The sequence below is a fragment of the Fukomys damarensis genome, unplaced genomic scaffold (genome assembly GCF_012274545.1).
Source record: "Fukomys damarensis isolate Sample0158 unplaced genomic scaffold, DMR_v1.0_HiC HiC_scaffold_4, whole genome shotgun sequence".
Taxonomy (NCBI): Eukaryota; Metazoa; Chordata; class Mammalia; order Rodentia; family Bathyergidae; genus Fukomys; species Fukomys damarensis.
This window is the reverse complement of record NW_022900916.1, coordinates 60,426,067-60,443,499: the sequence shown is the minus strand read 5'-3', so window position 1 is coordinate 60,443,499 and position 17,433 is coordinate 60,426,067. Positions and strand designations below refer to the sequence as shown.

The 17,433-nt window shown below is 34.7% G+C and overlaps 1 protein-coding gene across 10 annotated transcripts in view; it reads right to left on the bottom strand.

The window, feature by feature from the left end:
• Sgce (sarcoglycan epsilon) overlaps positions 1–17,433 on the bottom strand; it is a 69,972-nt gene that overhangs the window by 37,368 nt on the left and 15,171 nt on the right. For 7 of the 10 annotated variants that reach the window (XM_010603439.2, XM_019204422.2, XM_010603432.2 and 4 more), the window contains exons 2-4: positions 16,483–16,590; positions 8,358–8,480; positions 6,200–6,357 (exon numbers count right to left, since the gene is read on the bottom strand). In XM_010603439.2, coding sequence (XP_010601741.1) covers positions 6,200–6,357; positions 8,358–8,480; positions 16,483–16,590 — 389 coding nt within the window. The remainder of the gene's footprint in view (positions 1–6,199; positions 6,358–8,357; positions 8,481–16,482; positions 16,591–17,433) is intronic. The other 3 variants (XM_010603436.2, XM_010603434.2, XM_033758386.1) reach the window with 1 other exon arrangement.

Genomic DNA, 17,433 nt, shown 5'->3' with positions numbered 1-17,433 from the left:
TGGTTCTTTCCATTTTCATTATTTGTTGATATCCTTAAGAAATATTCCTTTTCTAGGCAATAAAACCTTAAGGTTTTTAGCTACATTATATGAAAATAAATAATCAGTTAGGTCTATGAGACATGCGGAAACAAACAATTAAATGCAGGAAGATGCTTTCATAAAAGGCTATTAAGCACATATAGCCATGTGAATGCATCATTAGTAAATGAATTAACCATTACGAATCTCTTACCAGTGCTAAGATTTCAAAAAAACTAATTAATTTATTTTTATGCTTTGAAATGGCGTTTAAGGATTACAGTGCAAAGTACACTTTATTTTTATTCATTTACTCTATGTTTTTTATTAGTACACGTTTGGAGTACATAAAGATTACATTCCTTGTGTGGAGGTGGCACATATACATAATTTCTTTCTTCATCTCCTTTTCCTTCCTTCTCGTGATGTCATCCCCATTTGAAAAGGATCTATCTCCCTACCTCCTGTTATCTATCTTTTATCTTGCTCTTTATTTATAATTTGGGTTTGACTTATTTCACACAACATTATGATGTCAAAGTGCATCCATTTTCCTACAAATGACTCAAGTTTATCTTTATTATGGCAGAGTAGTACTCCACTGTGTGTAAATACCACATTTTCTTTATCCATTCATCTGCTGATAGGCATATAGGCTGTTTCCAAGATTTAGCTATTATGAACAGTGCTGTTATGAACATGAGTATGTGTGCATCCCTGTAATATGATGATTTAGCTCAGCTGACACCACGCCTGCCTCAAAAGTGCAAAGGTCCTGAGTTTGAACCTTGGTACCAAAAAAGAAGTCAAACACAATCCTTTGGAAATCATACCCCTCTTATAATAGGAACAAAGTAGCTGGGATCATAACCTATAAAGCTTATGGTGCATGCTCAAAAACACAACCCCTTCATAAAGTCAGATATTAGTAAACATTTGCACAGCTAAGGAACTTATATTAAGGTCAACCCAGAAACAGCCACTGCAAACAACAAATGAAGCAAAGGCCATTAACAGGATAGGGCCTCAAAAATCAAGAAACAATTAATTTTATGACAGATATGAAATCATTCAGACATATCATAGTACCTCAAAAAAACAAATGATTATGTCAAAGTCTTAGAATTCCAGCACTAGCCTCTGGCAGTGATTGGAGCCGCAGTTGATACTGAGACAAAAAGAGTAGGATAAAATGCCTCAAACTGAAAAGAAATATCTGTGCATTTAAAAATAAATATCAAAGGCTTTTATACATAATATATGAGCTTTAAAAGAAATAAATTACAATATCAGTTATACTGAGAGTATAGAAAGAATCAGAATTTTGGACTAAGTTATACCAAACTTTAAACAATATTTTAAAAGTATATATATTCTGCAAGGAATATTACTGCACAAAGTGAAAAGAACTCTCTCTCTCTCTGCAATTTGTCAAATTTCCACTAAATTTAATCACTGCCTTTCTGCTCTTTGGACATGTATTTTCTTAGGTTCACACTGAAAAAAATTAAGATTAGTCACTAAAAATAAGTAGGAAATATCATTTGAATGAAGCAAATGAAAAAAATGTAAAATGGGTATCAACTGGGACTATTCACGATTTCAGAAGTTTACCCTGCAAAAAAAGCCTATCTATCTTCTCTATATCTTGAAACTTTAGCTCAGAAAATACAGGTATTTTCATATTAATTGTAGTACTTTTATGGATAACCTTCCCAAATTTATTCCAAGTTTCATTACTGTTAGTTCCACAAACTATGATTTTTTTAAAAAATCACAGGCTACTAAAAGGAGTGAAGAATTTTTCATATTAAGGAGAATTTTATCTGAATTTATAGCTAATGCTTAATTTTATCAGTTGTAACAGAATGTATTCTATCCTCTCTGGTAAGATATTTAAGCATGACAATGACCTTAGTCCAATTTTACTTATTACAAACCACGAAGACCTTTGAGCAGGGGATAGGAATATGTGCTTTATTTTTGATCTTCTAAGACAATGCCTGATATCTTTTAGATGTTTAAATTCTAAATATTTGAGATAAATAATATATTGAATGAATTGATCAGATTTATATGACTGAACAGTTCGAGATATGTAAATTCTTTACTAAATGAATAGAACAGCATTTTAATATACCTACTATGATATTTGGCTGCAAAATGAGGTATTTACAAGTCAATCACTGCTTGCAGTTTACAAAAGACACACTAAACTTTCATCATCGTTCTCCTGGCATTTATGTGACATATACTATTCATAACACTGTATGTTAGTAGTAAGGTATAGAACATAATGAACTTTCTTGAACCCATCTCAGCACGACGTGTTTCTCTCCCATCACAACACCTGGCCTCTACCCAAGCAGAAGGTAGTCACTGTGAAGCTTGTGCTTAACATCTCATTCACGTATGCTTAAAATATATGGTTTAGTTTCCTTGGTTTTGAACTCGACTAAAATGACAATCTGTACATGAAGTCATCTGGTGCTCTCTAGAACACTTTTGTTTCCCCCCCCAGCACTGTTTTAAAACTCTTATCCACGATGCTGGGCACGCTTAAAGTCTTTGTTGCTCTTAACACTGACTACATAAATATATCGTGATGTACTAATCTCTTCTCTTCATGACAGAATTCTGGGTCCCTACAATTCGGTGGATTTCTGGTGTCTTGTTATACAATGTTGAATGTGTACCACTGTATAGGCCGCCAAGTAGGCGTTTACAAGGGTATCCTTTGGGTATAAACCTAGGAGGAGGACGGCTGGCTCACAGAAGTCAGTCACGCTGTATTGTGGAAGACAGTACTGCGTTCCAAAGCGATTATCCCGAGTCCCACATGTACCTGCCACAAATTTTAAAAAATTCTAATCGTGGTCTTAGTTTGTGTATTACTAATAAAAATAAGCATCTTTACAAGTTTCTCAGCAGCTGTGCATCCTGTTTAGGGAAATGTCCTTTTCTTATCGAATGTCAGGATTTCTTTCATCTTTCACATTTTCACCATTGGCTACATGTACTAAAAATATCGTCTTTCAGTTGCCGGGTTGATTTTTTTAATCATTTATTTTGATGAGCAGTTCACATGTAACAGTAAAAAATTATCTTTTTCTCTTCAATAAAAATATTTAGGTTTGATTTAAATAATTCTTCCCAAACCTAAGGTTAGAAAGAGATTCTTCTACATTTTAATGTAAGAGTTTTAAAATTTGCTTTTCACATTTAATACTTTATCTATGTATTTGAGTTTTGTGTTTGGTAGGAAATATCTAATCTTAGGTTTTTTCATATGGCTAACCAATTATCTGAGCACCATTCAAGAAACTGACATTCTTTTTCTCAATGACCTGTGGCACCAACTCCACTGACACAGCTCACTGTTCTTCACACAGATCTGTTTCTGGGTGCTCTCTTCTCTCCTTCAGTTAACTTGTCCATGCCTGTGTTAATGTGACCTTATGATAACTATAGTAGATTTATAATATTGATATCACAAGAAGAGAAACCCTTCCTGTTTTGTTTTTTTTTTAATAAGGACTCTCTTGGTTATTCCTGGCCTATAACCTTCCTCATACATTTTAGAATCAGCCTGTTAGTTCATGAAAACAAAACAAAACAAAAAAAAAAACACTGCAACTTTTATTGGAATTACACTGAGTGTATGTATTAGTTGGAGGAAAGTGATCCCTTCATGCTACAGATTTTTCCTATTCTCAAGTACCTTTTAATTAATGTTAGGTATTCTTTAATATTGATAGAGATTTTTAAATTTCCTGCATTCTTTCTGTTATATTTATTGCTATTATCTTGGACTTTTTGTTATTGTTAAAAAACCTGTATTTTATGGTGATGGGCATCAAGGCAATACATGCTTTTTAAAAGCATACATGTTCTCAATACTTGTTATTCATATATAAAAGTGTACTAATTTTATATTGATCCTCTGACTTGCTGCTGGTTTTCCTAAACGTATTCATAAAATTTATAGGCTGTTTATATCACTGACCATTCAATTTCTTCCTTTCAAGTTCTCAGAGACTTAATTTCTTGTTCTTTCTTTACTGCTCTGGCCTACAACTGCCAATATATCCTGTAACAGACATAGAGAAGGAGGTCATTCTTGTTTTGTTCCTGAATTTAAGTAAAATTTTTCTAACTTTTTCACATTAAGGATGATGTCTGCTCTTATATTTTGGTAAACCGTATCAATTTAAGGATGTTCACTTCTGCTATTTTTATAATAGTTACGTTTTCTTATCAAAGGTAGGTATTAATATTATTAAAAACTTTCTCGGTAATTATCAAGAGAGGCTTTTTTTCTTGTTTAATGTGGTAACATGGTAAATCAGACTTACATATTTTGTTTATAATTTTTACCATACATTTAAAAATTAATTTGATAATAATTCAAAACAAGTTTCTTATACCTATTTTTATATGTACTATCTTATGTCTATATACCCTAAGGAGGCAAATTGACAGAATTCATTGAAAAATCATGTTAATGGGTCAGTTCCAAATAAACAAAAACTCTCGGCCCACATGGACACTCATATCCACAGTCCAGGGATTATTAAAACTTTGGAGAAAAATTTAAGCGGGTAATGTCCTATAGATTCATACCTGGTAGAAAATACACACCTGGGACTTCTATAAACTCCCAGCAATTCATCTGGCAGTTCCTGTGTTGCTGCCTGTGTCCTTACCAGTAAATGTTTTATGGAATTGAACACTCAATTCAGAATCTAAGATCCTGGAGGCATCAGAGCCTATAACTACGTAATACTCTCTTGCCACTAACTGCCATTAAAATTCTGATTTTCTGGATAAGATAAACAGTGAAGCACTTGTACTTTTTATATCCATTCATTTTTTAAAGTATTAATATGCATGAAAGTTTCGATGTGATCATTTTGTTATTGTTGCTTTCATTTCTAATATATGTTTTAATTTCTAATTTCCAGGTATGACATTAGGTATTTGTAAAAACTTGATGAATTAAAACATCACCAACACTTTTAGGATAAAGGCTAAACATATCAGCATGGCTTACAGAGCCCTCAAAGTTTTGCCTTTACTAACATCAGTAACTCTGGGAATTATCGTTGGCCAATGAGGTGCATTCTACCCTTTAGCCATGTACGTAGTTCTCAAAACCATGTAATTGTCTATACCTCCACGATTATTTTAATGCTTCGAGGCATTGAACCTAGGGCCTTGCACACGCTACACAAGTGCCCCACCACTGAACTACACCCCATCCCGTCTAAGACTTTGATGTATTGTTCCTCTGTCCAAGAATGCTTCTACTACACCTAGTGAATGAATTCCTTCTTGTTTCAGAAGCTATTCCAGTGTTGGCAACAAAATGTTTCTATCCCAGTGTCCAAACCCCTCGACTCTAGGCCATGGCAAAACTCACTTGTTATTCACTTTTCCAACCCTAAGCACTTTTCACAATGCTCAGCACAGAAAATGTCTGCTGATTCACCATATTTCGATGAATGTGATATTTGAATTGAAAACACAGAGCAAAGGAGTATTTCTAAGCTTGTATCTATTTTGGTAAATAGAATTCATACTGCAATCTATTTCTTTTAAGTGTCACTTAACATTTTCCCTAATTTATTATTTTCGGTTTATTAGCACACGTGTGCAGTACAGAATGTTCACATTCCTTGTGGGAATGTGGTACGTGTACATGACACATCCTAATTCCTTTTCTCATCCTCTTTCTTTCTCTGTCTCCCCTTTTTATCCATCTCTTTGTCCCTGTCTTTATTTATTTATTTATTTTGGTTTTTTGAGGCAGGGTCTCACTATGTAATTAAGACTGACCTGGAACTCACTATGTAGCCCAGGCTGGTCTCCAACTCACAGTGATCCTCCTGACTCAGCCTCCCAAGTGCTGGGATTACAGGCATGCACCACCACCCCCAGCTCCTGTCTTTATTTTTATTTTCATTAATTTAAACTATCATTTTTACTATAGTAATTGAAACAAAAAAACTTTACAAAACAATAGAAAGGCATGTTCCATTTTTAAATGTTAACTCATGTGAGGTCATGCACAAAATATTGTGACCATTATTGCCATATAACTGTAACAATTAAAATTCAAATTAAAATTTTCTATTTCACATGTATATATTTAATTTAGCTGTTTTAAATAAATCACCTCAATGATCGTTGGTTTCCCCACATTTTCAGCAGCTGGAGACCCATATAGGACTCCATCACTATATGGCGTCCTTTGGATATATCGAAGCCATCCGGGTCGGTCTGGGTAACCCATTAAATTGGTGTTGAATGTAATGGGATCGTTACTAATTTCGCCTAGATAAGAAATGCAGAATTAAGACATAAGACAGTTATTTTCACACATGTTGCTTTGGCAGTTTCAATCAAGACATTCTGTCCAAAAATGTTTTTACATTTATAGTAAACAAAATACACACTCAAAAAAATCTATCTGGAAATTTTAGATTAGGGCCTCGTGTAATGAAAAACTCTTTGGGTTGTTTGTCTAGAAATTCAATCCATAAAAGAAAGCAGATTCATGCAATTTTCTTGGAACTTTTTTAGGAGAAGCACTTCAGAGCCGACCAGTTCTGCCAGTGAAACAACTATTTTTCATAAAAGTCTCCAAATCTCCATCTATTTATTTTATTTTATTTTTTTCAGCTTTAATTGAGTTTATTGGTACATTTTAGGGATACAGTACAGTTACATTCATTGTTGGGATCTTGTACCTCTACATGACAGGTCTTGATTCTCATTTTTTCCCCTTACCTCTGCCCTCCCTTCACCCCCTCCTCCCCTCCCCATCTACAAACACTTTATTTTCATCTTTTCATTCTCTCACATTTTTTTCTTTTCCCTTTTTTACTCTTCCCCTACCCATCCCACCTTCCCTACACCTTTAGCTCCTTTCTTCCCATTTCTAAAGGTCAGTAATGTTATTAGAATCTTATGCATTCTTGCAGATTATTCACACCAGGGAAACTATTCGGTATTTACACATGTGTGACTTATTTATTTCACTTGATAAAACCATTTTTTGAGAGGCATTCCTCTCATGAAATTCTAGACATTATCAAACTAATACGAAGTAATACCTAAAAAGCTGTAAAGGAATACTTAAAACAAAAGTAATTTTAAAACATTAGAGAATAGACTAAAAAGATGTTATAAATCTAAAACAATTGTAATAATGACAATTTTTACCAATAATAAGCATTAGTAACAGTATGATTGATTAGCATGTGCCTGGACACGTTAAATCCTTCACAAGCACTACATCATCTTATTTTCAAACATACCTATGAAAATGGTGCTCTTATTAGCTCTAATTTTATTGGTGGAAAATAGTAATTTTCCATATTAAGGAACTTATCCATGATCATAGAAGGGGTAAAACTAGAGGTCCGGGTATTTAGCTCAGTGGTTCCTCCACCTGTCTCGCAAACGCAAGGTCCCTGGTTCTATCCCTGGTACCAAAAAAAGGAGGTGAAACTAGAAGTTAATCCTGGTTGACTCAAACATGGAAAGTCTCGTAATGAAATATTTTCAAAATAAGTGATGAAAACACCATCTTTTTGTCTTACTATCCATTAAGAATGTCTACCTGTATTCAGTCAGACATGTTATTCACACACAAAATAATATTTATATTAATTCTAATGTTAAAAATGTGTTCTTACAAAACAATTTTCAGAAAAGTCATTTTTATTTCTTACTGAAGAGCTAGAAGAGTAGAACTTAATATGTTTGTTCTTGCTATACATTCTAAATCTTCATTAATGTGATGGCACTTGTGATACTTCAAAACAGCATATTCTAACCAAGAATGAAGTAAATAATACTTCATAATTGCTATTAGTTTGAAGAAAAAAATTAACCCCTATTATATTATTATGAAGTCTTGTAAATTATCTCATATTATAAAAGCTTTTTTAAGAAAGCTTACTTAATGCTATAGTTCATACTTTTCAATAATATATGTATTGCTTTTCAAAAATCAATGTACTATGTAAAAATCTAAGTTGTAATTGGAAAATCATAATTGTAAAGCTGTATTTATGTGAATATAGATAGATCATTTGATAGGTAAGATCACTTAAGACTGAGAACCCAGAAATAAGACTTTTTCAAAAATTCAAAAATTCCTTCTGTTATTAAATTTCTAACCTTGAAATGAGAAATATACTATAACCACCAATTTATGAGGTATTCTGACCTAAATAATGTTAATATTTTTATATACCATCTAAAGTATGCACATGAAACAAGAAGAAATAGTCAATGAACCACCTTTTTCTCCACAGAGAACATACCAGGTTTTGGGTAAGGTGGGAATTCCCCCTTAAAATATTCTCTTTCCAAAACATGAACAAAGAGGACACCAGCAGACGGGTACACATTCCAGTCAGAGTGCACCTTCGAGAAAATAGTGTACACTGCAAACAAAAGGGGAAGATAAGAGACTGATAAGTGATGAGGTAGGTCCTCACAATGCAGCTTAGCCCTTAATATTTCACTATCCAAAAATTCCTGAGAAAACAAAACAACATGCAAGAGAACTGTTAATTTTGTAAGAGGAAGTAATTTTAGGACAAAACATGGGAAAACTCTTGGTTAGAAACTTTTTAAATACTATGCAAATTAAATGACACACGTTTAATATTTTTAATTTCTATTAAATAATGAAGACATCCATAGTATCATTTTGGTAATTTCTTTTTACTTCAAATTAGTATTACCAACAAAATATATCCTAGGAACTGGCCAACTGTACAATTACTGCAGTTTTTTTTTTCTTAATAGAGTCATTTTTAAATAGTGAGAATGTAGACTGTACTAATTGTTTTCTAGACAAATAAAATCAGACCATATAATTCCATCAAAATACACAAGGGAACTCTTATGTGTACTTCTAAAAAAAAGCTTTGCACACTGTTTCTGACCATTTATTTTTCATATCACTCCAGAAATAATTAATTTATTCCATTCCCCCTGTTCTTGACATTTAATAATTCAAACAGCGTAAGTGATTATATTAGGCTACCTCCTAAATAGGCATTAACAATTATCTGATACAATTTAGTACAAATAATTTCTTTAAGTGAACCCGGGCCAATTTAATGATTTACAATTTACTTACGAATAAGACATGAGTACATTAAAATGGCCAAATTGGTCTGAATAGTTTGCATCTATTGTTATTCTTCTGATATCATCATCTCTACCAACACATTACTGCTATTACCCTTGTCACCTCTGCAGAGGATTTCTATCTTCTGGATTGGCTAGTTGCTGAAATTTTTAGACAGATAAACCCTATCAGGCCCATCCTTTCTCTTAGTCACTGATGAATTTGTAAATGTGGCAATTAACCTCAGGACCCCAAGGCTGCTCACGCCAAGCTCACAACTTAATAAAAACCCTGAATAGCGAGATCACGGATGGTAGTAAATTTTTCAATATTAAAAATAGAAACTCTTATAAAACGTTTCTTTATCTGTGAAAACTTGTCCTTGCAGCTCTGTGGATGGCTGCCAAAAAAGGCAAGCTGAATTAAAATATTTGGCTTGTAGTTTCACATATCCATAACTTGACTACTAAAAACACAACTTCAAAGGCCTTGTGAGAAAAAAGAAAGCTGCAAGTTAGGTTTAACTAGGGATGTAGAGACTCCTTCCTAACTTGCTCTGCACTAATACTCATTAGAAGTTTCCCACAGCTTCTACAGTGCCTGACTTCTACCCAAGGATTATTCACTCACTTGTGGAAATGATTCTATTTCAAATGACAATGAATGAGTCATAGAAAAAAATCGTAAGAATGAGAATTTGACTTTTGATTTTAACCAGTTCAGTACCACAACATGTCCTAAACTCTAAATGCAGTGGGGCATGTGATGACAAGAGACTCTGTCTCTGCTTTCCAAGGATTCACCATCCAGTTTAGGGGAACAACATTCACTCAACTAGACATTATCCTGGAGGTAGAAATCCCTCCGGCAATCCCTGTAAGATACTGAAAAGATCTTGAAAAGATTTGCAGAAGGGATTGAACTTACGATGGCTCTTAAAACACTAGTAGGTTTTAGAACTCAGAGATGGGGAACTCAGGCCTTCCATCAGGCTGTGAGGTCCTTCTAAGGAAGTGAAGTAAGCCATGGATGCCAGACTGTGGCGTTTGTTTTAGGGTGAAGCAAAACAAAGAAGAAAAGCAGAGTCAAATTATGGAGAGTTTCAAGCTTCTGCTGAGAAGTTGTTTCATTCTGTCTTAAAGGTGTTTAAATTCCCAATTACAATCCTACGTCCAAAGTATAGGAATATTTTAAATAATCTGTAAAGATCTCATCTGAATGTCTTTTACTCTTTCTAGATATTTAAAACATCATGTGGTGCAGTATTTTTATTTATCTCATCATTTTCTGCACACCTAGAAGAGTGTTAAATGTATTTGAATAATTTCACCAATGCCTATAGAATGGATGAAATATTCCAATACAAAGCATTGTAGAAATAAACACTAGTCTTGTGCTAGTAGACAAAACAAGCAATATTTAAGGTTTATGGAATATGAATACGATCTTCCATTTATGTCATTAACTATTAATAGTTTTGGCTATGAGATAGTAAAAGCTGGCCTATGAAGCAAAAAGGCTGTTCATGCTTAATATTGAAATGATTCTGTTTCCTTTTTTTTTGGTACTGGGGATTGAACTCGGGTCCTTGAGCTTGCACTGAGCTAAATCCCCGCCCGAAATGATTCTGTTTTCTTTACAGCCTTCCACAGGGCCTGAAGGAGAACCATTTAAGGGTTCCTGCCTCTCCATTAGCACCTCACTCCATGGACCTCCACAGAATATCTCAGATTCTGACTTAAAAAAAAAAGTCTGCAGTCTACAAAGTCAAGCCACAATTTACCATGGTCTCCTGGGTTTTAAGATACCTACATTTCCTTCTTCGTGTGCACTCAATTGCTTTCTGTAGTCCGCTGAACCGTACACTTGCTGGTCAGTTACCTTGGCAACTCCGCAGTCAAGCCTGCTTCACTTTTGAGTATAGTATGCCATTCACTTTGAGACAAACATGATACAGATGTACGACATTTTCATCATCCAGAAATGGAAAATGAGTAATCCACTATGTTTTGTTTGTGAAAATAATACTTTCTGTCTGTAGCATCAGTTTAAATTATGGGTGCCCCCACAACATTTTAGAGAGAGCCTTTCTTCTTCCCTTTCCCATTTGCGACTTCAAAACAAATAGCTCTTCATAGGGGCTATTTAGGGAGTCTTTTTACCTACGCTTACTTTAAAAAACAACAAATGACACAGAATTTGAAGCTCTAGGCTCTTGCCCCAAACATAAGCTATATTAATAACGCTGATAGGAGCTGTACCAATACTCACAGAGCCTGTTACTAACAGTTAACACACATCACACTCACATTTGCCTAAGTAGTATTCATAAGCAATGAGCTTGAAACATTGTTTTCCTTCAAAACAAGTCTTGAAAATCAAACTTAAATGCCCTAGAAATCCATACCGCTAAGATCCAATAATCTCTAAAATATACACATGTACGGTGCCACGCTAATCCAGCTGAAGTCACAGGGTCTGGCAACTCAGTGTGTTGCACAGTTCCGCAGTCTTCTACAGCTGCAAATCCATTACCTCTGCAAACACATGACAGTGGATGAAACAAAATCAGAAGCTAGAGTGTGTGTCTAAATCCATGCAAATCTATCACCACTAATGAGAAAAACAAACTACAAGTCTAACCCACAGGGGATCAAAAAAATCACCTTCAAACAACAAGGACAGCTAGATTTGCAAAGGTTAAAAACCTAAGACAAACTGTCATGCATAGTAGAGTTTCTTTAAGGAAAAATACATGTTTGAGTGGAGAAGGGCTGAAAGATACGTCAGCAACTAGCCAGAGTCAGGACTTCACTCTAAATTCCAATGTTTTTCATCACTGCGCTACCAAAATCTTATCCACATAACTATGTTTTAGTCAGAGTGTACAGAGACTCCAGACCATTTCAATAACTGTATTATTATGTGACACCACAGAGCCAAGAATCAAATGACAGATTGTGATAGCCATAGCAATAGTGGGACCTCACGCTAGCTAAGCTACAGCCTTACTTCCCTTGCTAAGAGTCTGTTAGAAATTTTCTCTTCCCATGATGAAAACATAAGGACTGCATTTGTGTGCTTACTTACAATTGCTTAAAAACAAGGCAAATACGGATATGCTTAGTAAAAATTAAAATCTGAACATGTCATGGCAGTGCATTGCTAATGAATCTTTGACATCTAACTTCACAATTCTCACGATTCCATGGTATGTGCACAGCCACAGACAGACAGACACACACACACAGACCCCTCTATATAAAAAGTCCAAGAATACCGACATCTTTTTCTGCATAACTAAGAACAAGTATGTGACCATAAAGACAAAACAGCTGCAAAAGTTTCAGCTAGATTTAAATCTTAAATCTCTTTTGAAATATTTTAGAAGTCATACATTATTGCTAAAATTCAAGTCCAGGAGGCCTTTATTAGGCAATGATTATGTGTATGTCTCCTTTATATTTTTTTAATCTATCAACAAATGGGTCACTTAAAAGAGATATTTATATTAACTTTTTCTAATTTTTAAGGTTTCCAAGGATATGTCAAAATCTCAGCTTATCAGGAAGCCCATGCAATGAGTCCTTCAGGAGGGCTGACAAAGTACCCAGCGGTGGATCCTTTCTCATGATGGTATAAGGTCATCATTTTGCACATCAATTATAGCACTCTGCTGTGTTATGTAGAGATGCCCTCACGGACTGTTTGGCTGTCTTGTCGTTTACTGATCACGCTAGAAGGGCCCGGTCTGCAAATGCCTTTTAAAGCCGTGTGCTCTATAGATTTTCTGTTTTCTCCTCCACAGCCATGCTGTCAGCTGTCATTTCTCATCGCCAGGGGTGTGTTTGCCATCGCCGCTTCTCCAGCCCCTCTAATTTGCTGTTATTAATCTGCCACAGGTTTAGAAACCAGACTACCAAATGAGGTGGGACCGTGCACCGAAGTAACAAGCAAATACGTGCTGTCTTACTGCACACAGTACTTGGCTACATGTGAAAAGCAGGAGCCTGCGTTTGCTGCATCTATTCTGGCTGCACAGAGACTCTTGGTCAGTGTATTTCCAAGTTCTTAGTCCACACAGCACACTTCTAAAGAGGTGATGTCTCTATAATTATGACAAGGCATTACTCGAGGCAAGAGCGGCACAAAGTATGAGTGTAAATACTTTCCTAAATAAACCAGTGTACAATTGAAAGTCTACATTCAACCCACATTCAGCCCTGTATCTTGGAAACATGAGTGTGAGATCATAGTGGACATCGTGTGTTGTATGAAATAAGTTCTTACATATTTGATATGTGAGAAATACACTACATAACTTAAATAGGTCTTAAATAGGGTTAAGTAATTTATTACCGTTAGCAATAGCTAAAGCATCCTAAGAATACTGTAACACACCATAATAAGCCACTCACAAATAAGAAATTAAAATTTTAAAAAGCATTGCAATTTTGTCAATTTACCTCTTATATGCAGAGACTTTAAAGATTTAAATTTATTTATTGGGAATTATCACAAAGGTGCTTTGAGTCCAAGTTACTCATGGAAAAATAATATGTATTTCTCAACTGTTTGCAGGATTGCCTTAATGGTAAGTACGATCAGAAAAATATTTGCACAAGAAAGGTGAAGATTTTAAATATATTTGGGATACAGTCACCTATATAGCACAGCTTTTAAAATAAATTTTTACCTAAGCAATGAGGCATGGTTGTTCTAATAATGAAAACTTTTAAGTGCTGATAGGAAAAATAAGGCCTTTTGAGTTTTATATCACATTTTTAACAGGTAAGAGCTCTGTGTGAGAGCCCAAGCTCCTGCAGACATAGAAGCCCCTACCAATTCCTCAGAACCAGAGATGAGCTGCCCTTGGCTCTCTCTGCATTGAGATCATTATTTCAGGGTGTCAGAATCTATACATTTACAATCCCCTCCAAATTTATTTTTTAATATGTTATTATTACAGTCAAATTGAAGTTTAATTATTAAAGCCAAAAATTGCCAAAGATAAACTTTTTTTAGAGATATCAATATCCAGCCAGATACACAATCAGTTGTTGTTTTCCTCACTAAGATTTACCTTGTGCTGTGTTAATCCAACTTTGTAAATCTTGGATTTGACTCAAAAGCTTTGCTCAGTAGCCTGCCCTTCACCTCTGGGTTTACTCAACATCAAAGTACTGCAGGCCGTTCATTTGGAGGTGGGCAGCTATTTTTGTTTCAGCCAGATAGCCCACACCTAGGCTATGGAATTCATCACAAGGACAGGTGAGCTAGCCTTGGTAAACTTCATTTCTCTTTAAATGAGGTAGGAAAAAAAAGCAGCTAGCGCTTGGATCTTTTTCTACGAAAAAGCAAAAAGGTTTCTTCATGAGACTTTGTTTTCCTACTAAGATTATTTATTTTAATTTCTCTGAAGTGGGATTAAATATCTGATCATTATGTTAACACGTGTGTATAACCCCAAGGCTAGGCTATTTCAGAATGTGAATTGTGAAGAAGAATTTGAAGATATTTTTCTAAGGGACGTATATAAATATGAAAGCTTATTTCTATTTGAGTTATTCCAACAGTAAATTTAAATTTTTAAGTTCACTAGCCTCACCTCTGTGGGGAAAAAAAAGAATTCACATTTAGAGTGCTCTGTATGACATTTGTAACCATTTGATATATACTGAGGTAGACTAATGTCAAATGTGTTGATTTGAGGCAGTCAAATTGCTCAGAATCCTATTTACAAAAGAGATGCCACCCATTGTTTAGACCAAGAGTTGGAATATCATTTGAAACACAAGTTACATAAAAATACATTGTTAAATGTATTTTACTTTATAAATGCTCTTTTAATCAATTGTGCTCCCTTGAATATGCCAAAAAGACTGACTGGAATTCTTGGTCAAGAACAGCACAAAGAACATTTGGCATCTGAGATGGCATTTTAGGTGGCCTTGAGGTACAAGCCACAAGTAGTCATTACAGTTTTAGAAGTTGAAACAATTTTCTTCATACAGTTGATAAAACATTGCTTTCTGTATAAACTATTTTAATAATCCAGAACTGAAAGACAAGCATTAAGTAGATAAGAAAACCAAAATGGCAGAAGAATCTAAAAGATAAAATCAGGAGAAACTGAGGAAATAAGGGAACATGACAACCTAAAGTGGTTACTAGGTAGCTTCAAGACTAACTGTTCATTTCAGTTTTGAGAAGTACTTATCTGTCAAGTCCCGAGAAGAAAATCAGTTTGAGACCTAATGGGAATCCATAGTTTAAAAAAAGAGGACAGCAGTACCTGCTGGAGATTCTGGAGGATGCTGTGCCTTTCACCAAGAACAGCAGCAAAATACTGTGGAGGACTCAAATGGACCTAACAGCTGGCTAGAAAGGATCCTTGTCAGATCAAACAGGAATAGATATTTTGGTTGCTCCAAAGTTATAAAAGCCAAGCTAAGGGCCAGGGGTTTAGCTCAGTGGCTTAGTGTCTGCCTCATACACACAAAGCCCTAAGTTTGATCCCTGGTACAGGAGAGGGAAAAATAAAAGCCAAGCTACCATGGGGAAAATGCTCATGACCATAAATACTCAATACTGGAGCCAGCACTATAAATTTAACCATATAATTAAGAAGGAATATTAAGTGAAAGATCATAATGATAATATTTTGAAAATAACTTGTATCTTTTATGATTAAGGTTTTTTTTTCTCCTTAATAAAATGCATTATTTTAAAGATCATAGGATAATACTCATGGATAGAGTTACAAATTATAAGAAAAATTTAGGAGGATCAAACTATTGTTCAAGGATCAAGTCGTCATCTTGCCAATAGAAAACAAGTGTCAACTAATTACCGAAGAGCAATGCATCGATTGATTTCACAACAAAAATCATCCAAAATTAGACATGATATTTTACGGTCATTTTTCTAAGTTAAGACAAGCACTTTTTAAAATTATACATATTAATTTTACTTAACATTTTCTAATGTTATAAATAAATCATTAAAATAACCACACAAGGACAATTTTTAGAGGTAGTAATCTAGTCACTGGATAAGGGGAAACACAGGTTAAAAACAGGAATAGTTTTTTTTTTTTGCTGAAAAAAGGGCAAAAGCAACAGCAAAGGAAAATAATAGATTAAGAACATATAGGATCAGAAGTTTTAGATTAGATAAAATTTAATTTTTCCAGACTGATGCTGTTTTAAAAAGAAATCACATACAATTAAAAAAGCAACAGGAATATCGGAAGGGAACATTTAACTGAATCCCAAAGGACATTTACAGTTACAACCTAAACTCACCGTCTTTCCTCCCAGCAGCCATTTTTCTGCTGATAACAAAATTGTGGGCCTGTTTGGTCTTTCGGTTAACTGTTCCATTTATGCCACTGGCACAGCTTAATAAGAAAGCTTTTCAGAATAAAACAAATGCACAAAAAATGAAATTAATGTCAAATTAAAATGACCATCACAGATCACCTGTTAACGACCAGGATCAGATGACTTCTAGCCAAGCTAGCTACTAACTCCAGCCAGCAAACATTTGATGCATGCCAACACAACAAATACATGAGGATAACAGGAAAATCAGACACAGTCATCCCCTCAAGGAGCTTACAATCTGTGAGGATTAGTAATATGTGGACAAGTATTATATAATAAAATAATACATATAAGCTTAAGTGCTGCAAGAACACTGAAGCGAGAGAAACTGTCTCTGGCTAGGAATGTTGCATTAAATAAATTCACAGTTGAGGTGAAAATATTACACTAGCAGCAAGGAGTAGGATTAGAATTTGGGATACTAAATAGGGGGATATCATAAAAGTGTAGGATAGTAGTCAAGGTGAATCAAAAGAAAAGAAAATGCAGTAGCAGTTACAAGATACCACGGAGATAATACTGACAAGTACTTTTTCAACTGGTTGGATGAAGGGCTAAAGGAGAATCAAAGGTGGTTTTGAAGTTTTTATCTAAAAAGATACAGGACAATGATAATTAGGAAGCCCAGAAGAGAGGTAAGTTTCGGAGAAAGAGTGTGAATTTCATGTGGGATGTGCTAACTGCGGGATGCTAACAGGACATCAAGGCAAATCGAGTTAAGAGGACAGAAACAGAGCTTTGTTCATAAGAAAACATGATGGAGCATTTGATGCAGATTTGAATTTCTTCTCCAGAAAAGGGGTATGGAAGCCAAAGTCCCAGTGCAGTTTCTTTCTTTCTTTCTTTTTCTTTTTTTTTGGTGGGGGGGGG